The 19,556-nt window shown below is 44.8% G+C and overlaps 1 protein-coding gene and 1 long non-coding RNA gene across 2 annotated transcripts in view; one reads left to right on the plus strand and one right to left on the minus strand.

The window, feature by feature from the left end:
• The window catches only part of FASN (fatty acid synthase), a 70,900-nt gene extending 56,607 nt beyond the window's left edge, over window positions 1-14,293 (minus strand). The window contains 5 exon segments of the mRNA XM_034790536.1: window positions 318-518; window positions 1,449-1,622; window positions 3,935-4,087; window positions 4,996-5,136; window positions 13,866-14,293. Coding sequence (XP_034646427.1) covers window positions 318-518; window positions 1,449-1,622; window positions 3,935-4,087; window positions 4,996-5,122 — 655 coding nt within the window. The 5' untranslated portion in view covers window positions 5,123-5,136; window positions 13,866-14,293.
• On the plus strand, window positions 13,612-17,521 carry LOC117887806. Its single transcript, XR_004648206.1, has 2 exons — window positions 13,612-13,789; window positions 14,886-17,521. It is a non-coding gene; the product is annotated as an uncharacterized LOC117887806 (long non-coding RNA).
• The last annotated feature ends 2,035 nt before the right edge of the window (window positions 17,522-19,556 follow it).

Genomic DNA, 19,556 nt, shown 5'->3' on the forward strand with positions numbered 1-19,556 from the left:
CAAGTTCAGCTAAATATCAGACTTAAAGAGGGGTCTCCCTCTTAGTCTATGAAGCCTTGGAACACTTTCCAGCGTGACATTCCTGTCTGCCCACCACCCCCATTGTAGGGAAATGGATCACGTTTTCCTTTCCCATCCTTATAGCTTATGTTCCTATTGAGTGTACAGCCCTTGGCAGTTCCAGTGTTTGTGGCAAATAACACGAGCAAGGACAGAAGAGAGTGAAACCACTTTTCAGTTTCAATATAGATTCCCTGAAAGAAGCAACATTGTGCTCTGTGAGAGGCAGCCAATGTGATTTGGACCTAATCCCTTACCTGAAGCATCAAAGGACTTGCAGGCACCATCAGGACTAAGCATGCCAAGTTTCATGAACTGAACAGAAGTGTTGGGTTTCAATAGGAGGTTGACGCCTCCTACAAGGGCTGCATTACACTCTCCATGACGAATTGCCTTGTAAGCATTTTCCAAAGCAACGAGGCTAGAGGAACATGCCGTATCGATGGCCATGCTTGGTCCTTGGGGGAAAAAAAATAAAAAAATAAAAACCAAAGTCAATCATTTTGTTCTGTTTCCCACAATTGCTGTTCAGAACCTGCCATCTCTGCTCTCCAGGGACTGGAGCTTAGGATCTTTAAAGAAGCTGATCAAGTGATAGATAAAAGTTATTAGAGTATCCCAATGCACTGACAATATTGCCCTCCTGATCCCAAGAAAGGCTGGTTTGGCCAAACTGTGCTCTTTCCACTTTGTTTATGAACAGAATTAGGTAGCAGAAGCTACTGGCATTTCATCATCTCAGGAAGGACTCATCCATTTCTCCGTTACCACCACTAAAACCCTTTGTCCCTGGCCCGATTATTTCTCTCACTTTCAGCCTCCTCCTCCGTGGCTCCTGGCCTTGCTCTCCTGTAATCAGCTCACCACCTCCATACCCAGACTTCCTCATCCTCTGCCCTGCCTTTAAGGCTGTGCACAGTACAGATCTTGCCTATTCCTTCACCCTCACCACATCTGATGGCCTCCTCACCTCCTTTACTTTGCCTAAGCTACAGAGCTAACTGCTCCCTTTGTGAGTCTTCTTCCAACCACTCATCTGTGGGCCAGTTTCTACATTGTCTTCCACCAACTGACCATGTAAATAAGCAAAAAACTCCCAAAGTAGCAAACCTCTTTTCCTGAAGGTCTTCCCACCATCCTCCTCTTCTCAGAAGAGTACCAACTACCCCAGCCCAGACCTCAAGCACTAAGTCTGCATGCTGAGCCTCGCTGCCCAGTCACATCACATTCACTGCTTCCAGTTTCCCCACCCAGCATTTGTACATGGCCCCTTCCTGGATGAGAAAGCTATGTTTTCATGTCTGTGTAAGTACCTACCACACAATGGATGCTATACTATCGCCAAACTGCTATTACTAATCAACATTACAGAGCCCTTGAAAACTTACCTTTTAAGTCAAAGAAGTAGGAAATTCTGTTGGCAAACATAGCACGCTGGCAGCCTGTCATACTGTATCCTAGCAGCTGCTCAGGGTCTTGGCTAAATGCTTCACCAGCTTCTGATCCACTCACACCTATCCACACACCTGTGTCTGTGCCACGTAGGGCAGCTGGATTAATTCCTGAGATGACATCAGAAGGCAGATTACACACCAGGCACAATCTCAAATTGAAGGACACACTAGCAAGATTAGGTACATTTAGCACCAGAGGTTTTGCAGCTATTCCATGATTACAGAACAGCATAATTCTCTCCCTGCATTGATTTGCCAATTGCTTAATTCCCTCCTCTGCCAGACTCTGAGATATTCTCACACGGTGATTATTTCAGGTACATCTCCCCAACTCATGGACCTTACTGATCTCACAGCAGAGATCCACCAGAACTTGATGTCAGCCTCAGTGCAGCTAGCTCGGATGGCATCTCTAATCAGTCAGGTACTGTTTGAGTGTTGTGTAGAACTAGAGCAGACTGCATGGAACATGGGGTTTAGAGGCTGTCCAGGTGTATATAAACTGGTAAGAGAGTCCTGTGCAGGAGAAGGGAGTAGCTAGAAGAGCAGAAACATCTAGCCCCCAGGAATTATGGAAAGGCATTGGAGGACTATTAGAACCCAAGTTCTATAACTCAGATTGCAGTCTGAGTCCACACTGCAAAGTGGGCAGGTTAAACCCAAGTTTAAGTGAAACAAGGGTGCTAATCTATACTCCCCAGCCAGTTAAGCAAGCCCAGTTTCAAACCATACATAAACCCAAGTAAAAATGTTTGTGTGTGGATGGTAGGGGGCTAGGGCTAAAACTCAGGAAAAAGCCCTGGTTAGCTCTCCAATGAAGACATACTGTAAAGAGGCTAAAAGTAAGTCCCAGAGAACAAGAGCTGAAACATTTATGTGGTTGAAAAGTGAGGAAGGAAAGGGCCAGAGTGTGTGGGGATTTTAAGTATAGTTTTAAAAGGGAGAAGGACACCTAATCACTAGCAAAAGGCGGGGGGAGGGGGAGAGAGAGGAGGGAAGAATCTTTATGGCCTTAAAAAGATGTCAATATTTTACAAGACATCTGCAAGTATTCTAGAGAGCCACAGAACATACAGGGCCGAATCCTCAAGTCTTGACTCAACAAACAGAAATAAAACCTTTTGATAACACAGAACCAGGAGTCCTGCAGAATGAGGTGTAGTGACAGAGCACCTGGATGACTTCTTTTGCCTCCTCTCCTACTTTTCTCCTTCACGGTCAAGGCCCTTCCTGGCCTCTCTCACTCAGTATTGAAAGGCCAACTCCTCTTCTGCTGGGCCTTTGGTGCCCACCTCAATCACCCACTTGTTACATTTTCAAACAGGCACCTTCGTGCTTTATCTCTTGCTGCCACTCATGCTTGGGAGGCGGTACCTGTAATCACTCACAAAACTAACTCATTATCCTCCTCATAATTCTCTCATTTGTGAAACATACAACATAAATTGACAACATTTGGGCTACTGGTGTGCAGAGACCAATGCCTATAATGATAACCAGTAAAGGCTCATTGTTCCCCTGTAGTCTGTCTGTATCCATCTGTTGTCTTGTTAGCTCTCTGGACAGGGACCATCTTTTTGTTGTGTTTGTACAGTACCTAGCACAACGGGGTCCTGGACCATGATTGGGGCTCTTAGGCACTGTGTTAATACAAATAAATAATAAGAGCTGTAGATGGAAAGTTTCTGGTGTCTCAAGGACTGTTTCTGGCTTTGTCACTGGGGGTCTCATTTTTAAAACACTAAATCCATTCAATTTTAGAGAAAAAGCTTTTTTAAAAGAATAGATATAATTAAAATTTCTAAAGGTTCCAGATATTGGCAGGGATGTGACAAGGGAAGGCACCAATTTTCGAGAACTAATTTTCTGAGTAAGAGAATTATGGAAGTAGAATTCAATTCCACACATTTTCTCTGGACTGAGTAGATACCCAGAAACACATCACTGTACCTTCTGCCATTCTTCTGGAACTTTTAATGAGGATGAATATTAACTCCTCCTTCCCTTCCCCACCCCTAATCATCTTCACTACTCTGGAAACTAGAACATCTCCATTTTAGCAGAATATAATGGAAGTATGGCAATGGGAAAACTTTTCTGGATGCAGAGGGTTCAGACAACTGAGATAAAGAGAACATGGCAGTTCAAGCATTACTGAAACATTGAGCTGCTCCATATAGACCCCAGATAGACATTTTTACCCATTTTAGAAAGAGATTTCCTAGACCTGACCCCAGGGAAGATAACTTAGTTTTGAAGTATCACTTATACCAGTTCTCAGGTCTCTTCTCTCTACTGTCAAAGCCCTAGAATTCTCAAATCTGTACAGAAGTTCTACTTAGACAGGTACAAGACTCACCTCAAAATCTCACACAGACACTAAAATCCAGTTCTACTTATTCAGTAGTTCAGCTGCTTACCTCCATCCAAAATGGCTTCATAAGAAGCTTCCAACAGTAAGCGGAGCTGAGGGTCCATTGTGTGAGCTTGTTTGGGGTGAACCCCAAAAAAAGAGGCATCAAATTTGCTGATGTCCTTGAGTTTCCCATTTCTCTTGGGCAGCCCATAAAGTCCTGAAGAGAAAAAAAAACATTAAAGACAACTTCAACGTAAAATGTGTTTAGTAGGTGAGAGACCATCATATGACAAGGTGTAATCAGGAATCACATGCCAGTTGTAGTTATTCTGAATGTCAAGTCCTATTTCTACATTTCAGCACCAGACTGATACAAGGGGTCTACTTTTCCCATCTCCTCAGCACCCTTTTAAGAATTATAATTGTAAGAAGAGTAAAGTTCCTGATGAAACCTCTCCATACTAAATCCCGTTTGCTGCTATTTCTGGCTTTGCTAAGCAAACTCATGCTCTGGCAAGTTGTGCCAAATAAACAAGCAGCTTTTGCAACACAGTGTGTCTCTCGTGAGTAATGCCAGTTCATCACCAGATAGAAACACAGAAGCCACTTTCCACATCTGCAGATCACGAGCTTTCAGTTGTGTCTGGCAAGTACATATCCATTGAGTTAGAAAAAGGGTTTTCAATGGACAACCAGACAGACAAGAACATTATAACAAGGATATAAAAGTCAAAAGACTGAGGTGATCTTGCTACTCCAAGTCCCACAGATATCCCATCCCATACCCAGCAAACAGTTGTGTCAGTCTAATTGTTGCTTGATGCTAATAGCAGCTAGACACCTTGCTGGTGCACGAGTGCTGAAACTGCACTGCTAAAATACTCTCTTCTGTAAGGCAGCACCACAGAGTTTATTTAGTTATCACTCTATGACACAGGCCGCAATAGAGTGGATATAGGTTGTATCCTTATAAAAGCAGGAGACAAATACCATGAAGTTCATGGTCATCAGAAGTGAGCTCATAAGCTCTGGCAGGGTTTTCCGGCTTATGAGGGCTCCTTTCCTTGAACACTTGAGCCCATCTGGAGAGCTCAGACCCCAAGTGCATACAATCTCAGGGCTCACCTGGCTTCCACCTCCGATCATCTTCTGTGACCATGTCCACTCCATTGAATAAATTCTCCCAGAACTCTTGCATGTTCTCTGATTCTGGCAGCTTTCCAGCCATGCCTGCAATCACCACGTCCTCCATCTCCTAACTTCTCTCTGGAAAAAGAATTTACAAAAGTCAGATCAACTAGCTGGGTGAACATTCATGCAAAGAACAGGTTGTGTTGTCCCAACATTCTGGGGAAGGGAGGAGGCAGTACCCAAACGTACACTGTAGGAAATTAGTTCCTCCCCTACACTGGAATGGTCTATGGAGTCCAAAGGTACAAAAAAGGGGGGCCCGCACTGCTCCTCTCAAGCAAACGAGCAGGATTTGCAAAGAGAAGAAAAAAATAAATACATAAAAATTACGCCCCCTCCCTGCCCAACAGACGTTAAGAGGCTCTGATGATCTCTAGTTCCTAGGCCACAACCAGGGGATGGGCACAGCAACAGTAGGAAAATACCCCCTCCCTTTTGAAGAGTTATTTATTGAATGCTACCAGCATGCTTCGAGGTGTTCAAACTGATGAAGACAAGGTTCCTACCGCAAGTAGCTTACAATCCAAGGCCATGATTTTGAAATGGGATGTGATCTGTGCAAGCCGACTGCTGTGCTTGAATGGAGCACCAATGAAGTATTTCTACACAGATCGTACTTAAGAATCAGACTCTATATTTGACAGTCAACATAGGTTTTAGGTGCAATTTTTATGTTAAAAACCTTTAATGCACTACTAATAACTAGGTGATGAGCTCAAAACCCGTCTCCAGAAACAGGGAGTTGGCAGGCTGATCTGAAGTAGTAACATGAAATTAGAGGAGGAGCTTCCCCCTACCCCCAGACAACTTCAAATAGACAGAAAGGATGGTCAGCCTTGAAATTAAGGGAATAGACTGGGACTCGGGAGATTAGGTACTTGAAGGCTATGAACTCTACTTAAACAACTCTAATAGTTATAGACAAATATCCTATAGGGTCAACGGATGGGATTTTCCAAAAAACACCACACCTAATGACTTAGAAGCACAAAGGCCACTGAAAACTAAACCTTGAATCTCAATGATATTTGTGCTTCTAGAGCACTTTGGAAGATCTCATCCAGTAGTGTTGGTTCTTGATCACCTTTTCCATGGTTGTAGTGCCAGTACTTGCCCAGTATGGCAAAAACAATAAGTTGTTTTCTTATTTAAAAAGAATACTGAAATCCAAGGAGTTCTCTATGAAAAAAAGTAGAGAATTCTGTTTTTGCTGATATTTTATCCTAATTGCCAGAGAGATGGTATATGTATGAACACAACTCAGAAAGGCCTTTGATTCAGAATTTTTTGGACACCTTTGCAAACTATTTCAGAAACTCTTACAAAATTGACACTTCTAAGCAAACTGATTTTGTGAAATTGATGCTTTTGAGCAAAACCATTCAAATGGGTTTCTCGTATCTCCAGGCACTTCATTCTGTTGCCCAGACAGAACCGCACTTTCCAAATAACTGGAAGCAATCATGTACATAGTGTACCTATTTTACAGCAGATCCTGGAATTGATCAGCAGATGCAGAGGGCATTAATCTCGTACAAAAAGCTCAGCCCTCTTGGTTGCAGGGTTTTTGATGAAGCCTGGCCAACACACAAACACCATCACAAGGACATATTCAGATCTTATTTACATGAGTATAAGTCAGCAGTAACTCCACCAAGGTCAGTAAAGATACTCCAGACTTATATTTGTGTAAACAAAGCACAAATCTCACCCATAGAAATGGAACTGACTTATTAGCTCATCAAGTTCACCTCACCCCCCCCGGGAGAAAAACCAGGATTGCTCGTAACCGGACATTTTCAACTTTCCGGCCTAGGGTAAAATGCCTCAGGCAATGGAATTTCCAATGCTTCCCTGGGAAACCCTACTACAAATTAATTGATCATGTAATGAGGGAGTTGGGATTCCCACTTCAGTAGGCATTGTATCATGCCCTTTATGAGAAACGCCAGTGACAATATGACAATGAATTATGCTCAACAAGAGATTTTTAATTATTTCCATTCACAAAACCTAGCAAGTCAGTTTTAATATTTGTATTACCACAGTGCCTAGGAGCTCTAGTCAAGGACCCCACTGTGCTAGGTATTGTACAAACACAGAACAGAGAGACCAACCCTGCCCCAGAGAGTTTACAACTTACCGGTAAGTATAAACACAAGAAACTACAGATAGACAGGGAAGTACTAAAAAAGGACAGTCGGCATGATAGATAGTGGCCTCAGCACATTAGCAGCCCAATCAACATCATCAATTTTTTTGTAGGCATCAAGGAAAAAGACTTCAGGCATGAGGGGCATTGTAAGAGAAAGCACAAAGAGGTTTGGCTGAAAATTTAACCAGTTGCAGAAGCTGGTTGGTATCCCTGACCCACTGGAGGCAGGAGATGACTTCTCAATAGTGAATGAAATGATAAGAGGGCTAGGCCATGAAGGGCCTTGAACATGAAGACAAGCAGCTTATGTTTGATACAACAGAGAAGGAGAGCATGGGGATGCAAAGAGACATGGTCAAATCTTTGTAGCAGCATTATGAATGGATATGTGTGGGGGCAAAATTGCATTTATCAAGGTCAGAAAGAAGGTTGTTGCAGTAGGAAAGGCCATATCTTAGATGTTACATAGAAAGCTTCAGGATTTGGAAACAATCTGGATGTGAGAACCTAGAAAGAGGTCTGAGTCAAAGAGGACACCCAGATTATGGGCCGGAAGGGACAGGCCAGATGGTGGTGATTGAAAAAGGAGGGGGAGGCCATTAAGACCCCTGTTTTGGCCATGTTGAGACTGAGCTGTCAGCTCGACATCCATGAGGAGATGTCAGAGAGACAAGTCAAAATTTTAGTTTAGACAGAAGAAGACAAGTATGGAGTAGAGGTAGATTGGTAGTTGCTAGTTGAATTTATTTTGTGGATAAGGTTACCCAGACTAAGATGTAGAGGGAGCCAAAAAGGGGACCAAGGACAGAGCCCTGTGGAGCCCGCACAGAAAGTTGAGGAGGGATTAGGAGAACCCTCCAAAGGAGTGATTAGAGAGGTACTAGGCGAACCAGGAGAGAACAGAGCTGTAAAAGCCAAGAGAGAACAAGATTTCAATAAGAAGAGTGTGATGGACTGTATCAAACGTGGCTGACAGATCAAGGAGGATGAAAATGGAGTAGTGGTTCTGAGCTTTGTCTAGGAAGAGGTCATTAGAGATTTTGGCAAGAGCAGTTTCAGTGGCATGCCAGGGGCGGAAGCTGGATCGTAGAGAGTTTAGGATGGAACTGGAGGAGCAGCGCTGCAGACAGCAGGTTCAATGAAGTCAGAGATGAAAGTGAGAAGGAGTGGTAGTTAAAGAGGAAAATAGGGTCACGGGTTGGGTTTTTTTAAGACGAGAGAGAGAGAGAGAGAGAGAGTAAGTAGAGCAGAGCATGTTTCTATTGTGAGGGGAAAGAGCCAGGAGAGTGGGCATGATACAGGTCAAAATATGAGGTCACTGGGGCAAGTGGAGGAGTTAGATGAGGAGAGCTGCATTTGTGATGGGGGGAGGGGGAGAGATTTGTAGGAAAGGAGGAGGAAATCCCACTGTATTGTGTCAATCTTCGCTTGGAGGCAGCCAGCGAGATTCCATGCAGAGTGAGAAGTGGAGGCAAGAGGTAGGAAGGGTTCGAGGAGTGAAAGGAGGCAAAAGAGCAGCTGGGATTGAAGGAATAGGATTCAATTAAATTGGAGAAGTAGAGTTCTTTAGCTCAGAAGATGGCAGAACTGAAGGAGGAAAGAACAGATTGGTTGTGGAGGAAGTCAGCCTGGTCACAGGGTTTCCACTAGAGACGCTTTGCAGTGCAAGAGTAGGAGCAGAGGAACTGGATGTTAGCGATAAGCCAAAGCTAAGGGATGGCAGGGTGAACAATGCAATGGAAGAATGGGGGGGGGGGGGGGGGAGAAGAGGAAGAGTTAAATATGGAGCAGAGTGAACCATGGAGAAAAATCAACAACCATCTCAATGGAAGAAAGGACAGGGAGAAGAAATCAGCAATACTGATGGACTGGACATCACAGAAAACCCAAATGTCTGAAAGAGAAGCCAATGCTGGGGAAACTCAGCAACAGAGTGAGCAGCGTCTCCCTAAGGTTATGGAATCCCTCTCTGAATATTCTATAGCATAGGTAGACAAGGTGAAAGGAAGAGGCCCATACCAGAAAGGCAAACACACCCAGAAGAGACAACTAAGTGAGCCACCTCAAGATTTTGCTTTGGAAAGGATCTCATTAACGCTAAAGCATCCCCGATAGTCAAGGCTACCTTGGATGCCCATCTATATCCAATTATGGCTCCTTCTCAACCTTCCTTGGCACCTTGTTCCATCACTCTATTGTTGGGAAACTTTTCAGAACGTTATTAATACAGCATCATAGTTATGTATGGCACTTTACAGAACAAGTTAAGAGTCCCTGCCCCAAAGCGTTTGCAGTCTAATTTAGTCGAAGTGGTGCATCCACATTTAAAAAAAGTGTAAGGTGGGGCAGAGGCCAGGAATGAGAACGTGTTAGTTCTACAGCTACATTAAGGGACACATAGGACAGTTAAATTGGGGGGGGGGGGGGGGGGGGAAGAGGGGGAAAAACCCCTCATCCCTTCCCCCCCCCCCCATGCTATACTTACCTTTAGATTAAACATAATAAGTGAAGACAACAAATTAAATACGGGGAAGATGAAGGAAGAACAAGGGTGACAAATATGATTAGGCAGTTTCTCAGGTTTGTTAATCACATCTTGATGGGTCTAATTGAGGATCTGATTCCCTCCGGGCCATCTTAAATCCATGACTTTTTGTTCTGTCCTTTTGTTCCAATGAAGAGATGTCTAGAAGACGTGAACCTAACATACTTTGTCAATCTTTGACATTTTGGCATACTTTACTCTGTCCAGCACCATAGGACCCTAACATTGTTACTCTAAACTCTTCCCAAACAGCCTGTTATTTTTAGAAAAGCACTACTCTACTCTGAACATAGTTGTCCAATGGAAGCCTCACCACTGATGAGCAGAATTACCATCTCGCTTCATTTACACAATTTTTTTGCAATAGTGTTGTATTGCTGACTCATTCCGTTTGTCATCCATAATAAACAATCATTTTTACCTGGTATTACTGACTAGTAGACACTATTTCATATTTGTATTTTAATTATTTGCTTCTTATATTAACCACTGTACAGTTGTTTTATTGATTTCAGTCCTAGTCTCAAATATATCAAGTTCATACTATATTTTAATCTTGTTCTCCATGTATTTGATCCCTGCTAGTTTTGTACTGGCCAGGTGTTACTAGCATGCTCAGTTATAATACCAAGCTCTTCTGGATCTAGAACAGACCCTTATAAGAACCTCTCTCACTTAGCACCTCTTCCCAATTCATCACCAAGTGTTAATCATTACTTTGCTCCATGTTTAGCACCTGTGCATCTATTTTTCATGAGTCCCATTTAATCTGTGTTTCTCTACAAGAATGCATTATGCACTTGTATGACTACTGAGCTGCTTATGCTATTTAAGGAAGTGAAAGAAAGCCCTTACTTGGATGCCTGAGCTCTTTCTCCCCCCATACAGTTACAGTGGGAAGTCCTCATTTAAGAGTTCCATTATCCCTCTTGGGTACAGTGAAGGGAGAGGGAAGCCCCAGCAAAACCTCCAGATGGTATTTCATTGGCCTTCCAAATTTGATGGGATACTCCTTGCAGAGCTAGTCTCCTGGGGAAGCACATAGAAAGTGCATCAGCCAGAACAAGGGATTTCTGCAGTGGATTCTATCTATCTACTATTCTATCTACTCCTCAACATATGTTTCACTCTATATGCATCCGAAGAAGTGGGCTGTAGTCCACGAAAGCTTATGCTCTAATAAATTTGTTAGTCTCTAAGGTGCCACAAGTACTCCTGTTCTTTTTGTGGATACAGACTAACATGGCTGCTACTCTGAAATCTATCTTTTATACACTTTAAAAATGGGATCTGTCAAAGTAGCTGTAATCTATGGTCCGATTATATGGATCAAACCCATCAAAAGTAAGACACTGATCCTGCCATTGACTCTGTGCAGACAGACCCCTGCACCTAATTGGAGCCTCATTATTTTCAATGAGGATGCTCTTGAATGAACCATTTGCAGGAGCAGGGCCTTACAAATAATCTTTTTCGTAGCCAAGTTTGTGTAACTCCAAAGACATGAAAACTAGATGAATTCCTCTATTTCCCACTCTGTCAGTGGCAGGTGCATTGGCAGCAATGGGAGTTCCTATAGGAATCTGTAGAGAATTGGTTCCAATATACAAGTGGCATTTTCTCTGTGACTTTGCCAAAACTTACTTTATTAGGGATATTAGCAAAAGATTTGCTTTTAATTCCAAGTTTTACTACATGCAAACCCAGATTTTCCAATATTTGATTTTAAATAAATATATGATCCCATTTCTAAAATTTATTTCCCTAGAACCTCAATTGTAGAAAAGTTTTTTTAAATGCCTACCTCTCAAAGACCTTTGTAAAAGATAGCAAAAATAAAAATTAAGGTTTACTTGTATTTGGGCTATTTTAGCCAGTGTTCAGTTTCTCAGCCACTGTTAAACTGGATTTGTTATTGCTAAATCCAATACTGCACAGAATTTTTATTGTCTTTGTTGAGAGATTGGATTTGTTCCTTTTCTAGAGGAAGAATGCCTTCAATTGCTTGAAGAGGAGTACTTGTGGTACCTTAGAGACTAACAAATTTGTTAGTCTCTAAGGTGCCACAAGAACTCCTGTTCTTTTTGCAGATACATACTAACACGGCTGCTACTCTGAAACCTTCAATTGCTTGGTAAGACATGACAAAACTACAAGGTGCTTCCAAATGATTATAGTGTTGTAAATGCCCAGATTATCAGCAAGTGGTGCTAGCTTCCCTAAATTCATCCAGATTTAAGTCCCAAAATTATTGCACTGTATAAATATCATTTTAAAAGTGTGCCTGCATACTTACCCCGCAGGTGAGGCCATCATCTCCTCACATCCTTCAGCTAAATCGACCCCTGATGGGAGTTTTCAGAAACCTTACTGGGGACACTGACTTTCATGTAAGATAGTCTCATTTCCTGAAGCCCTTGAAGAAGTGTTGCTAGTTTTCAGTACATCCCACGAAGTTTAGAACTGCAAGGAGAGGCTGAAGACCTGACTGGATCGCTGTAATCCAGCTCAAGGGTTTGCTTACAACACTATTATTCTTTGAATAAAGAGAGAAGAACCAGTACATCTGCTAATAGCTATGGCTGGATTAACAAATGGACTGAATTTTAGGTGTCTTCTGACTCCTATAATATAGTGTCTCAAACATCAGATGTTACCTTGTGATATCTAGGAGTCACTAAATTTCTTGGCTTTAAGGCTTCTGTGACTCCTACCTCAGTACTTTAAAAACACCAATAAAAAAAAGCCTAGAGATTAAATATTTAGAAGAATATCTTCTTCCTGTTTTTAATATTATCCATGCATGCAGCTAGTTTTAAATAGCTAAAATTACATAACTACTTATGCATTGAGATCATGGTAGGATGCAGGTACAGGATGGAGGGGGGAAAAGGAGTAAAGAGGATGGGTGTATGACTCCATTAGGTGGGGCAGATGACAGATTATACTTTCAGACATTAAAGTTTACATGGAAAGGAAAAATTTATCTAAACTTTAAGTAAATTTCTCTGTAGATATTGGCTATCAGGAAAGAAATTAAATATTTCAGTTCCAGTGACCAAATGAAGAAAATTTCTGAAGTGCCTATTTCTTGTTGTCACAAAGGACATGCCAGGGAGTATGTTTTAATCAATGTTATTTATCTATTGTTCTTAGTCTCCTTTGCATGTATTAATACATGTGCAGCTGTTAAGTATTGGAGGATGAGAAAGCTAAGGAGAAAAAGAAAAAAAATGTTTTTCCTCTCTGCATCTGCTTGTGAAATGGGTTTTACTGTGTGTAACTGTCTTCACTGCCGGATATCAAAATGGCTGGATGCAGAACATTCACAATGCAGCAAGGGCTCAGCCTCCATCTCCCCTCTTCCCGGCTGCTACCTTTGATGAATAGCTCCAAAAAATCAAAGCTCTGAAGCAAGCTTCACTTCTAATATAGATAATTAAATGCACTTAATCATTTTAGTGCACACATTTTGGTTTTTAAAATCTTTAAACAAAATTAAACTGTGTTAGTGTAACAACATTTCAATAAGTAAAAGCTTCTCAGCTACCTATGAATAGTCAACTAATTTGGGGGGAAAAGAAGAGGGATACTGCAGGAGGCAGTGCAGTGTTATTCAGAACATTATCTATAAGATTACAACTGACTCGCCAAAGAAGACTACACCAGTGCTTCACCACCTTTCACCGGCATCTATCCCATGTTCCAATTTATATTCAAAGAGGAATAATTTAGCCCCTATTATTTGTACAATCCTATTTCCAGAAAGGGACTGGAGAACATTTACTAAGGAATACAGCCACATACTACATCTGATGCCTCTAACACAGGCTTCCCATGTGATCAGCGGTGCAAGATGGAGCCGAGCCCAACGAGGGGACGGGTCCCACTACAAACCCGCCGAGAGGAGGCGGCAAGATCCCCTTATCCACAGGGCGGCTCAGGCGCATTAGCCCCCTTGCTGGTCCGGGCAGCCGGAGCTCCGAGGGACTGAGAGACCCGGCGCCCGCTTCCGCTCCAGCCCCCAGGTCTCTCCCCAGACGCAGCGCGGTAGCTGGCCCAACGCTGCCCCTTCCCAGAGCCCGCTGCCCCCGGTGCTGTTACCTGGCTCCCGGCCCGGGGACTGGAAGGGCCCGCGCTGGGCAGAGGCTAGAGCCCGGCCTGGGAGCGCGCTGTGCGGAGCCGCCGGAGCCGGTCTCAGGCCGAGCGCGGGGCTAGGCTGCGGCGCGGCCGGCTAGATGCGGGCTGCTGGCGGTGCCGGGGCGCGGGGCTGTGGCACCGGCCCTGTTCCGTGCCCGTGTCGCTGCCTCCCACCAGCTCCCAGCGCTATTTAAGCAGCCGCCACCTCCGGCGGCCACGCCACATGGGCTGACAGCTTTGCTCCGCGGCGCAGTCCAATGAGAGCCAGGGCTGGGCTCCGAGAGCCGGCTCTGGGGCGATGCCAGCCCCCTGCCCGCAGGAGCCTCTCGACGGGGGGGCAGGCCCCGCTCCGTCCGCCAGAACCTCCCCTCAGGCCGCCAGGACAGGGCTGAGCTCCCGGGGGCTGTTCTGCGGCCCCCGCCCCGGGCGGGTGAAGGGCTCGGCCGCGGCCCTCCCCGCAGGCGCTGGCTCCTCCTGTGGCGAGGAGGCCTCCGCGGGCCCGAATCGACACGGGAGGTTTCTCACTAACCCGTCCCGGCTGATCCCTCGCCCTGGGATTCGTCTCTCTAGGGCTGCCTGCGTTGTGCGCAGGGCTAGGCCAGGCGGCGCCGGGCACATCGGCCTCGCCCGCGACCCCGCACCGCGGAGCGCAGGGGCTGTGCGCCGGGCAGGCTGGAGCCGAAGGAGCTCGGAGCGGGCGCGCGGGGAACGGGACCCGCAGCGTCTGCCCCTGGTCGGGCGCACGCGGGGCGCAGCCGGGTGCAAACGCTGCGTTGCTTGGGGGGGGGGGGGGGGGGGGGGGGTGTTTTTTACTTGCCGAGCTCCCTGCACCAGTCCCGACACTGGGCTCCCGCGGGCTGGCCTGGCCTGGCCACCCCGCAGCGCCCAGAGAGACCGGCCTTGGGCACCCGCCCGCCGGGCCTAGGAAACAACCCCGGGGGGATGAGGTCTCATTTACACCGTAACCCAGGTCTCCTGTTCCAGGTGACTGACATTTGCAAAACAGAAGGACGATTGCTTCGGAGGCGAAGTCATTGGCTGAGACATCCAATCAGGCGGCCGGGGTGTGTGGAAGGGTGTCGCCTGTCCAATCGCGGGGCCTGTGTGGGTGTTGCTAGGAGATAGCGTGATGTGATGACTGTATTAAGGGGACGGCTCTGTTTAGGAAATAGAGCCGCTTGTGATGCAAGAAGCGTCTGTGAATTGCGATTTATTTCAGGCCATTCACCTCGGCAGAGTGTGATCGCTGGAGGTTATTACAGGTCAAACCTCACAACACAGACGCGGGGGCAGTGAAATATGCTCCAGGGATAGCGTCGTCCCCCTCGCCCCAGTATACAGCCAGGAAAGGCTCTGATCAGCACCCCCAATGAGGAGAAGAGCAGAGTGAGGGAGAGACCTAAAGCCTCCACACAGCAGAGCCCAGAGCGCCTGTTACTCCTTGAAAATTATCCTCCTTTTCCTCACTGCAGGGACGAGGCTGGTGTGACTAGCTACTTTGGCTCTCACTGAGCCCTGTGTCATGGCTAGGAGCTTGTTAATTCTTGTGCCCTTTTGATAGTCTGTTAGTATTGAGAGCCACTGAGCTCCTGCTACCTTGGGCAATCTGGCTCCCATGAGCACCTGATGGGTGCCTGCTGCAAGCAGGTGCTCTGAGCACTGTGCCAGATTGGTCTCATTCCCTTCCACTTGCCTCACCCTCCTGCCACCTCTCCCAAAATCAATATAGGCTGTAACTCCCCCTGCCACCCACTTCCTTCCAACCTGCTCCTAACTCTTGATCCAAACCGGGAGTCAGGGAGCACAGCAGAGGGACTGAGGGAGCCAAGGTGGTTGTTTCTGGGTCTAGGGCTCCCACTATAACTCCTTTCCTAGCTTCAAGCTCTGAAAATGAAGGTTTACGTGTAACCAGAATTTTTTTAGATGGACTCTGCATATTCATGATCATGGGATGCACTGCCAGTGCTGTCCAAAGGGTGTACTGTCTCCGAGCAGTGCCCCTTAAGAGTGGTCACAGGCCCCTCCTATCTCTCTCCTTAGACTTCCTGAGCATCCTGAACATGAGAGTAACAGATTACCAACCTCAAGACATCAAAAATCATATGAGAGTCCCTAAATTCACGATTGAAAAAATATTGGTGTTGGTCTTTTTGATTTTTGGACTCCCCCTTCCCAACACCTGTATGTGTGTGAGAGAGAGAATTAGTGTCAGGTGATTTTGGACCATGCTGCATGAGCTCACATCCCCTTCCACCAATTAATTCTGCCCCCCAGCCTCCAACTCAATCCTGTTCCCCCAGTCTCTATATTAGTTCTTCTGCCTGGCCCTGCCCCCTGTGCTCAAATCGGCCCCATGAGTCCCTCAGTAGTTCAGCATTCCTAATCTCACGACTGATACTCCTAGGGCTTCACCAAGCCACGCAGAGGCTGTACCAAGATTCCCTTCTGGTTTCCCTTTCTCCTGCTTTCCAGGGGCTCTTTACTCCCCCTTCCCAGTCCTGGTGTTGCATGGAGGAAGAGGGAGCAGAGCCATCCTGAGCTGCTGGGTTCTTTCTGCTCCCTCTTCCCCCTCCCCTCCTGTGACAAGAATGGCTTCAGATTGTTGAGGGGATGTGGAAGGGGAGAGAGCTCTTTCTGCAGCAGCTCTGAGTGGTTGCTTTGCCCCTGGGGAGAGGCGAGTGAGACAGGCAGCCAATCAGAGTGGGTTGTCCCCTCAGGCAGGGCTCAAATTTGCTGGAGGGCTGGAGCTTGTCATTATGAGACAGAGTTCCAACCTGGCCAAAATCTCATCATTTGCTAAAAAAAAAAAAAAATCCACAAGAGTTGGCACTATTGAAAGTACAAAAAGAGGCTTAGCACCATCCGCTGCCTCAGTTCCTTCCATCACCTCAAATCAGGATTTCAGGAAGACTCCTAGGAAAAGGAAAAAGTGCACAAGGAAATTTGAGTATACAGAGTCCACCTTAAAGAATTCCAGTTACAAGTAAGGAATCTTTATTTAATCTGTAAGTGCCTTCTGGATATTCCCACTCATGGGACAAATTGGCAAACAGTGCTCCAGCAACGGAATAAAGATTACAATACTGCCCTATCAATTGTGTGTCAGCTCTGGACACAAGGTCCCACATGACAGTCTCATAAGTAAGCTGAAGAAATGCGGTCTTGGTGGAACTACCATTAAGGGGATACATAATTGGTTAAACAACCACAAACAAAGTGTAACTATTAATGGCATTATGTCAGAGTGGAGGGAGTCTCAAGTGGGGTTCCACAGGGATCTGTTCTGGGTCCAGTATTGTTTAACATCTTTATTAATGACCTGGATGTAGGAATAGAGCGCATACTGATCAAATTTGACAGTGACCCAAAGCTAGGGGGCTGCCAAAACTTTGTGGAGGATAGAGTTAAAATTCAGAGTGATCTTGATAAACTGGAGAACTGGGCTATAGCCAACAAAATGAAATTCAGCAAAGTCAAATGTAAGGTGTTACACTTAGGGAAGAAAAAACAAATGCACAAATATAGAATGGGGGATAACTGGCTTGGCAGCAGCACCGCTGAGAAGGATCTGGGAGTTGTCGTGGATCACCACCTCAACGTGAGTCAGCAATGCGATGTTGTTGCAAAAAAAGAAAATGCAATTTTAGGTTGCATTAACAGAGGCATAGCATAAAAGTCATGAGAGGTGATAGTACTGCTCTACTTGGTGCTGGTTAGGCCTCAGCTGGAGAATTGTTCAATTTTGGTCACCAATGTATTGAAAGGATGTAGAGAAACTGGAAGGGATCCAGAGACGAGCAACAAAGATGATCAAAGTGATGGAATGCAAGCCATATGAGCAAAGGCTGAAGGAACTGGGTATGTTTAGTTCAGAAAAGAGGAGATTAAGGGGGGATATGATAAATTGTCTTCAGATATTTGAAAGGCTGCCATAAAAAAGATGGAGAAAAGTTGTTCTCTTTTGTCACAGAAGGCAGGACAAGAGGCAATGGTTCACATTAAAGCATAGCAGATTTAGATTAAATCTCAGGGAAATTTTCCTAAGTGTATGAACTGTAGGACAGTGGAACAGTCTGCCAAGGGAGGTTGTCAAAAGGAGGCTGGATAGTCATCTGCCTTGGATGGTTTAGACACAACAAATACTGCATCTTGGCAGGGGGTAGGACTAGATGACCAGTGCGGTCCCATCTAACCCTATGATTTTATTATTCTAAATTTTGCACATCTTGTAAATGTATGTACAAAGCACCAAGAGGCAGACCCATAGATCTCTGTGATATGTAAGGGCTTGTCTTCACTACAGCGCTAAATCAGTGCCACTGCAATTCATGCAGCGGTATTGATTTAGCAGGTGTGGTGAAGATGCACTAAGTCGATGGGAGAGCGCTCTCCCATCGATGTAATTAATCCACCTCAATGAGAAGCGGAAGCTATGTTGACAGGAGAGCGTCTCCTGCTGACAAAGTGCAGAGTAGACACCGCCTTAAGTCGATGTAAGTTACGATGCTCAGGGGGTGGCTTTTTTACACACCTGAGTGACGTAATTTACGTCGACTTAAGTGGTAGTGTAGACAAGTCCTCAGGCACTCAATGGAGAGAGACATTGCTCTAGTAGAGTGTGATTTAATCCCAACGGGCAGAAATAGATCTTAGTTTATAGTGTTCCTCTATACATTTTCTAATTCACCTAGATAACATTTGTGAAGAGACAGCCTGACCACCTTTATGATTGTTCACATAAGAAATAAAAGAGTGGAGGACTTGTGAAATGTTACTCTTGTTTGGATAGTAGGCTAGGGTCCTCTTAGTGTCAAGTGTATTTAACTTTGATTTATCTTTATGACTATGAGGGCTAGGAAAGAAAACTGGCAAATGTATTGTTTGGTTAATGTGAAAATCATAAACCTCTTTGGATAAGAATCTAGGTTTAGGCCAAAGCACCACCTTGTTTTTGTGAAATATAGGGAAAGATGGATTAGCCATTAGGGTACGTAACTCCCTCACTCATCGGGCTGATGTTATGGCAACTAAGAGTATTTTCAATACACAAACAGAATAAAAAGAACGAGGAGTACTTGTCAAGTATCAGGGGGTAGCCGTGTTAGTCTGTATCTACAAAAACAACAAAGAGTCTGGTGGCACCTTAAAGACTAACAGATTTATTTGGGCATAAGCTTTCGTGAGTAAAAACCTCACTTCTTCGGATGCATGCAGTGGAAAATACAGTAGGAAAAGAGTAGGAGAGAGCATGAAAAAAATGGGTGTTGCCATACCAACTCTAATGAGACTAATCGAATAAAGTGGGCTATTACCAGCAGGAGAAAAAAAACTTTTGTAGTGATAATCAGGATGGCCCATTTCAAACAGTTGACAAGAAGGTGAGAGTAACGGTGAGAGTAACAGTAGGGGGAAAATTAGCATGGGGAAATAGTTTAGTTTGTGTAATGACTCATCGACTCCCAGTCTTTATTCAAGCCTAATTTAATGGTGTCCATTTTGCAAATTAGTTCCAGTTCTGCAGTTTCTCATTGGAGTCTGTTTTTGAAATTTTTTTGTTGAATAATTGCGACTTTTAGATCTGTAATAGAGTGACCAGGGAGATTGAAGTGTTCACCGACTGGTTTTTGAATGTTATAATTCTTGAATGTTATAATT

The sequence above is a fragment of the Trachemys scripta genome, chromosome 14 (assembly GCF_013100865.1).
Source record: "Trachemys scripta elegans isolate TJP31775 chromosome 14, CAS_Tse_1.0, whole genome shotgun sequence".
Lineage (NCBI taxonomy): Eukaryota > Metazoa > Chordata > Testudines > Emydidae > Trachemys > Trachemys scripta.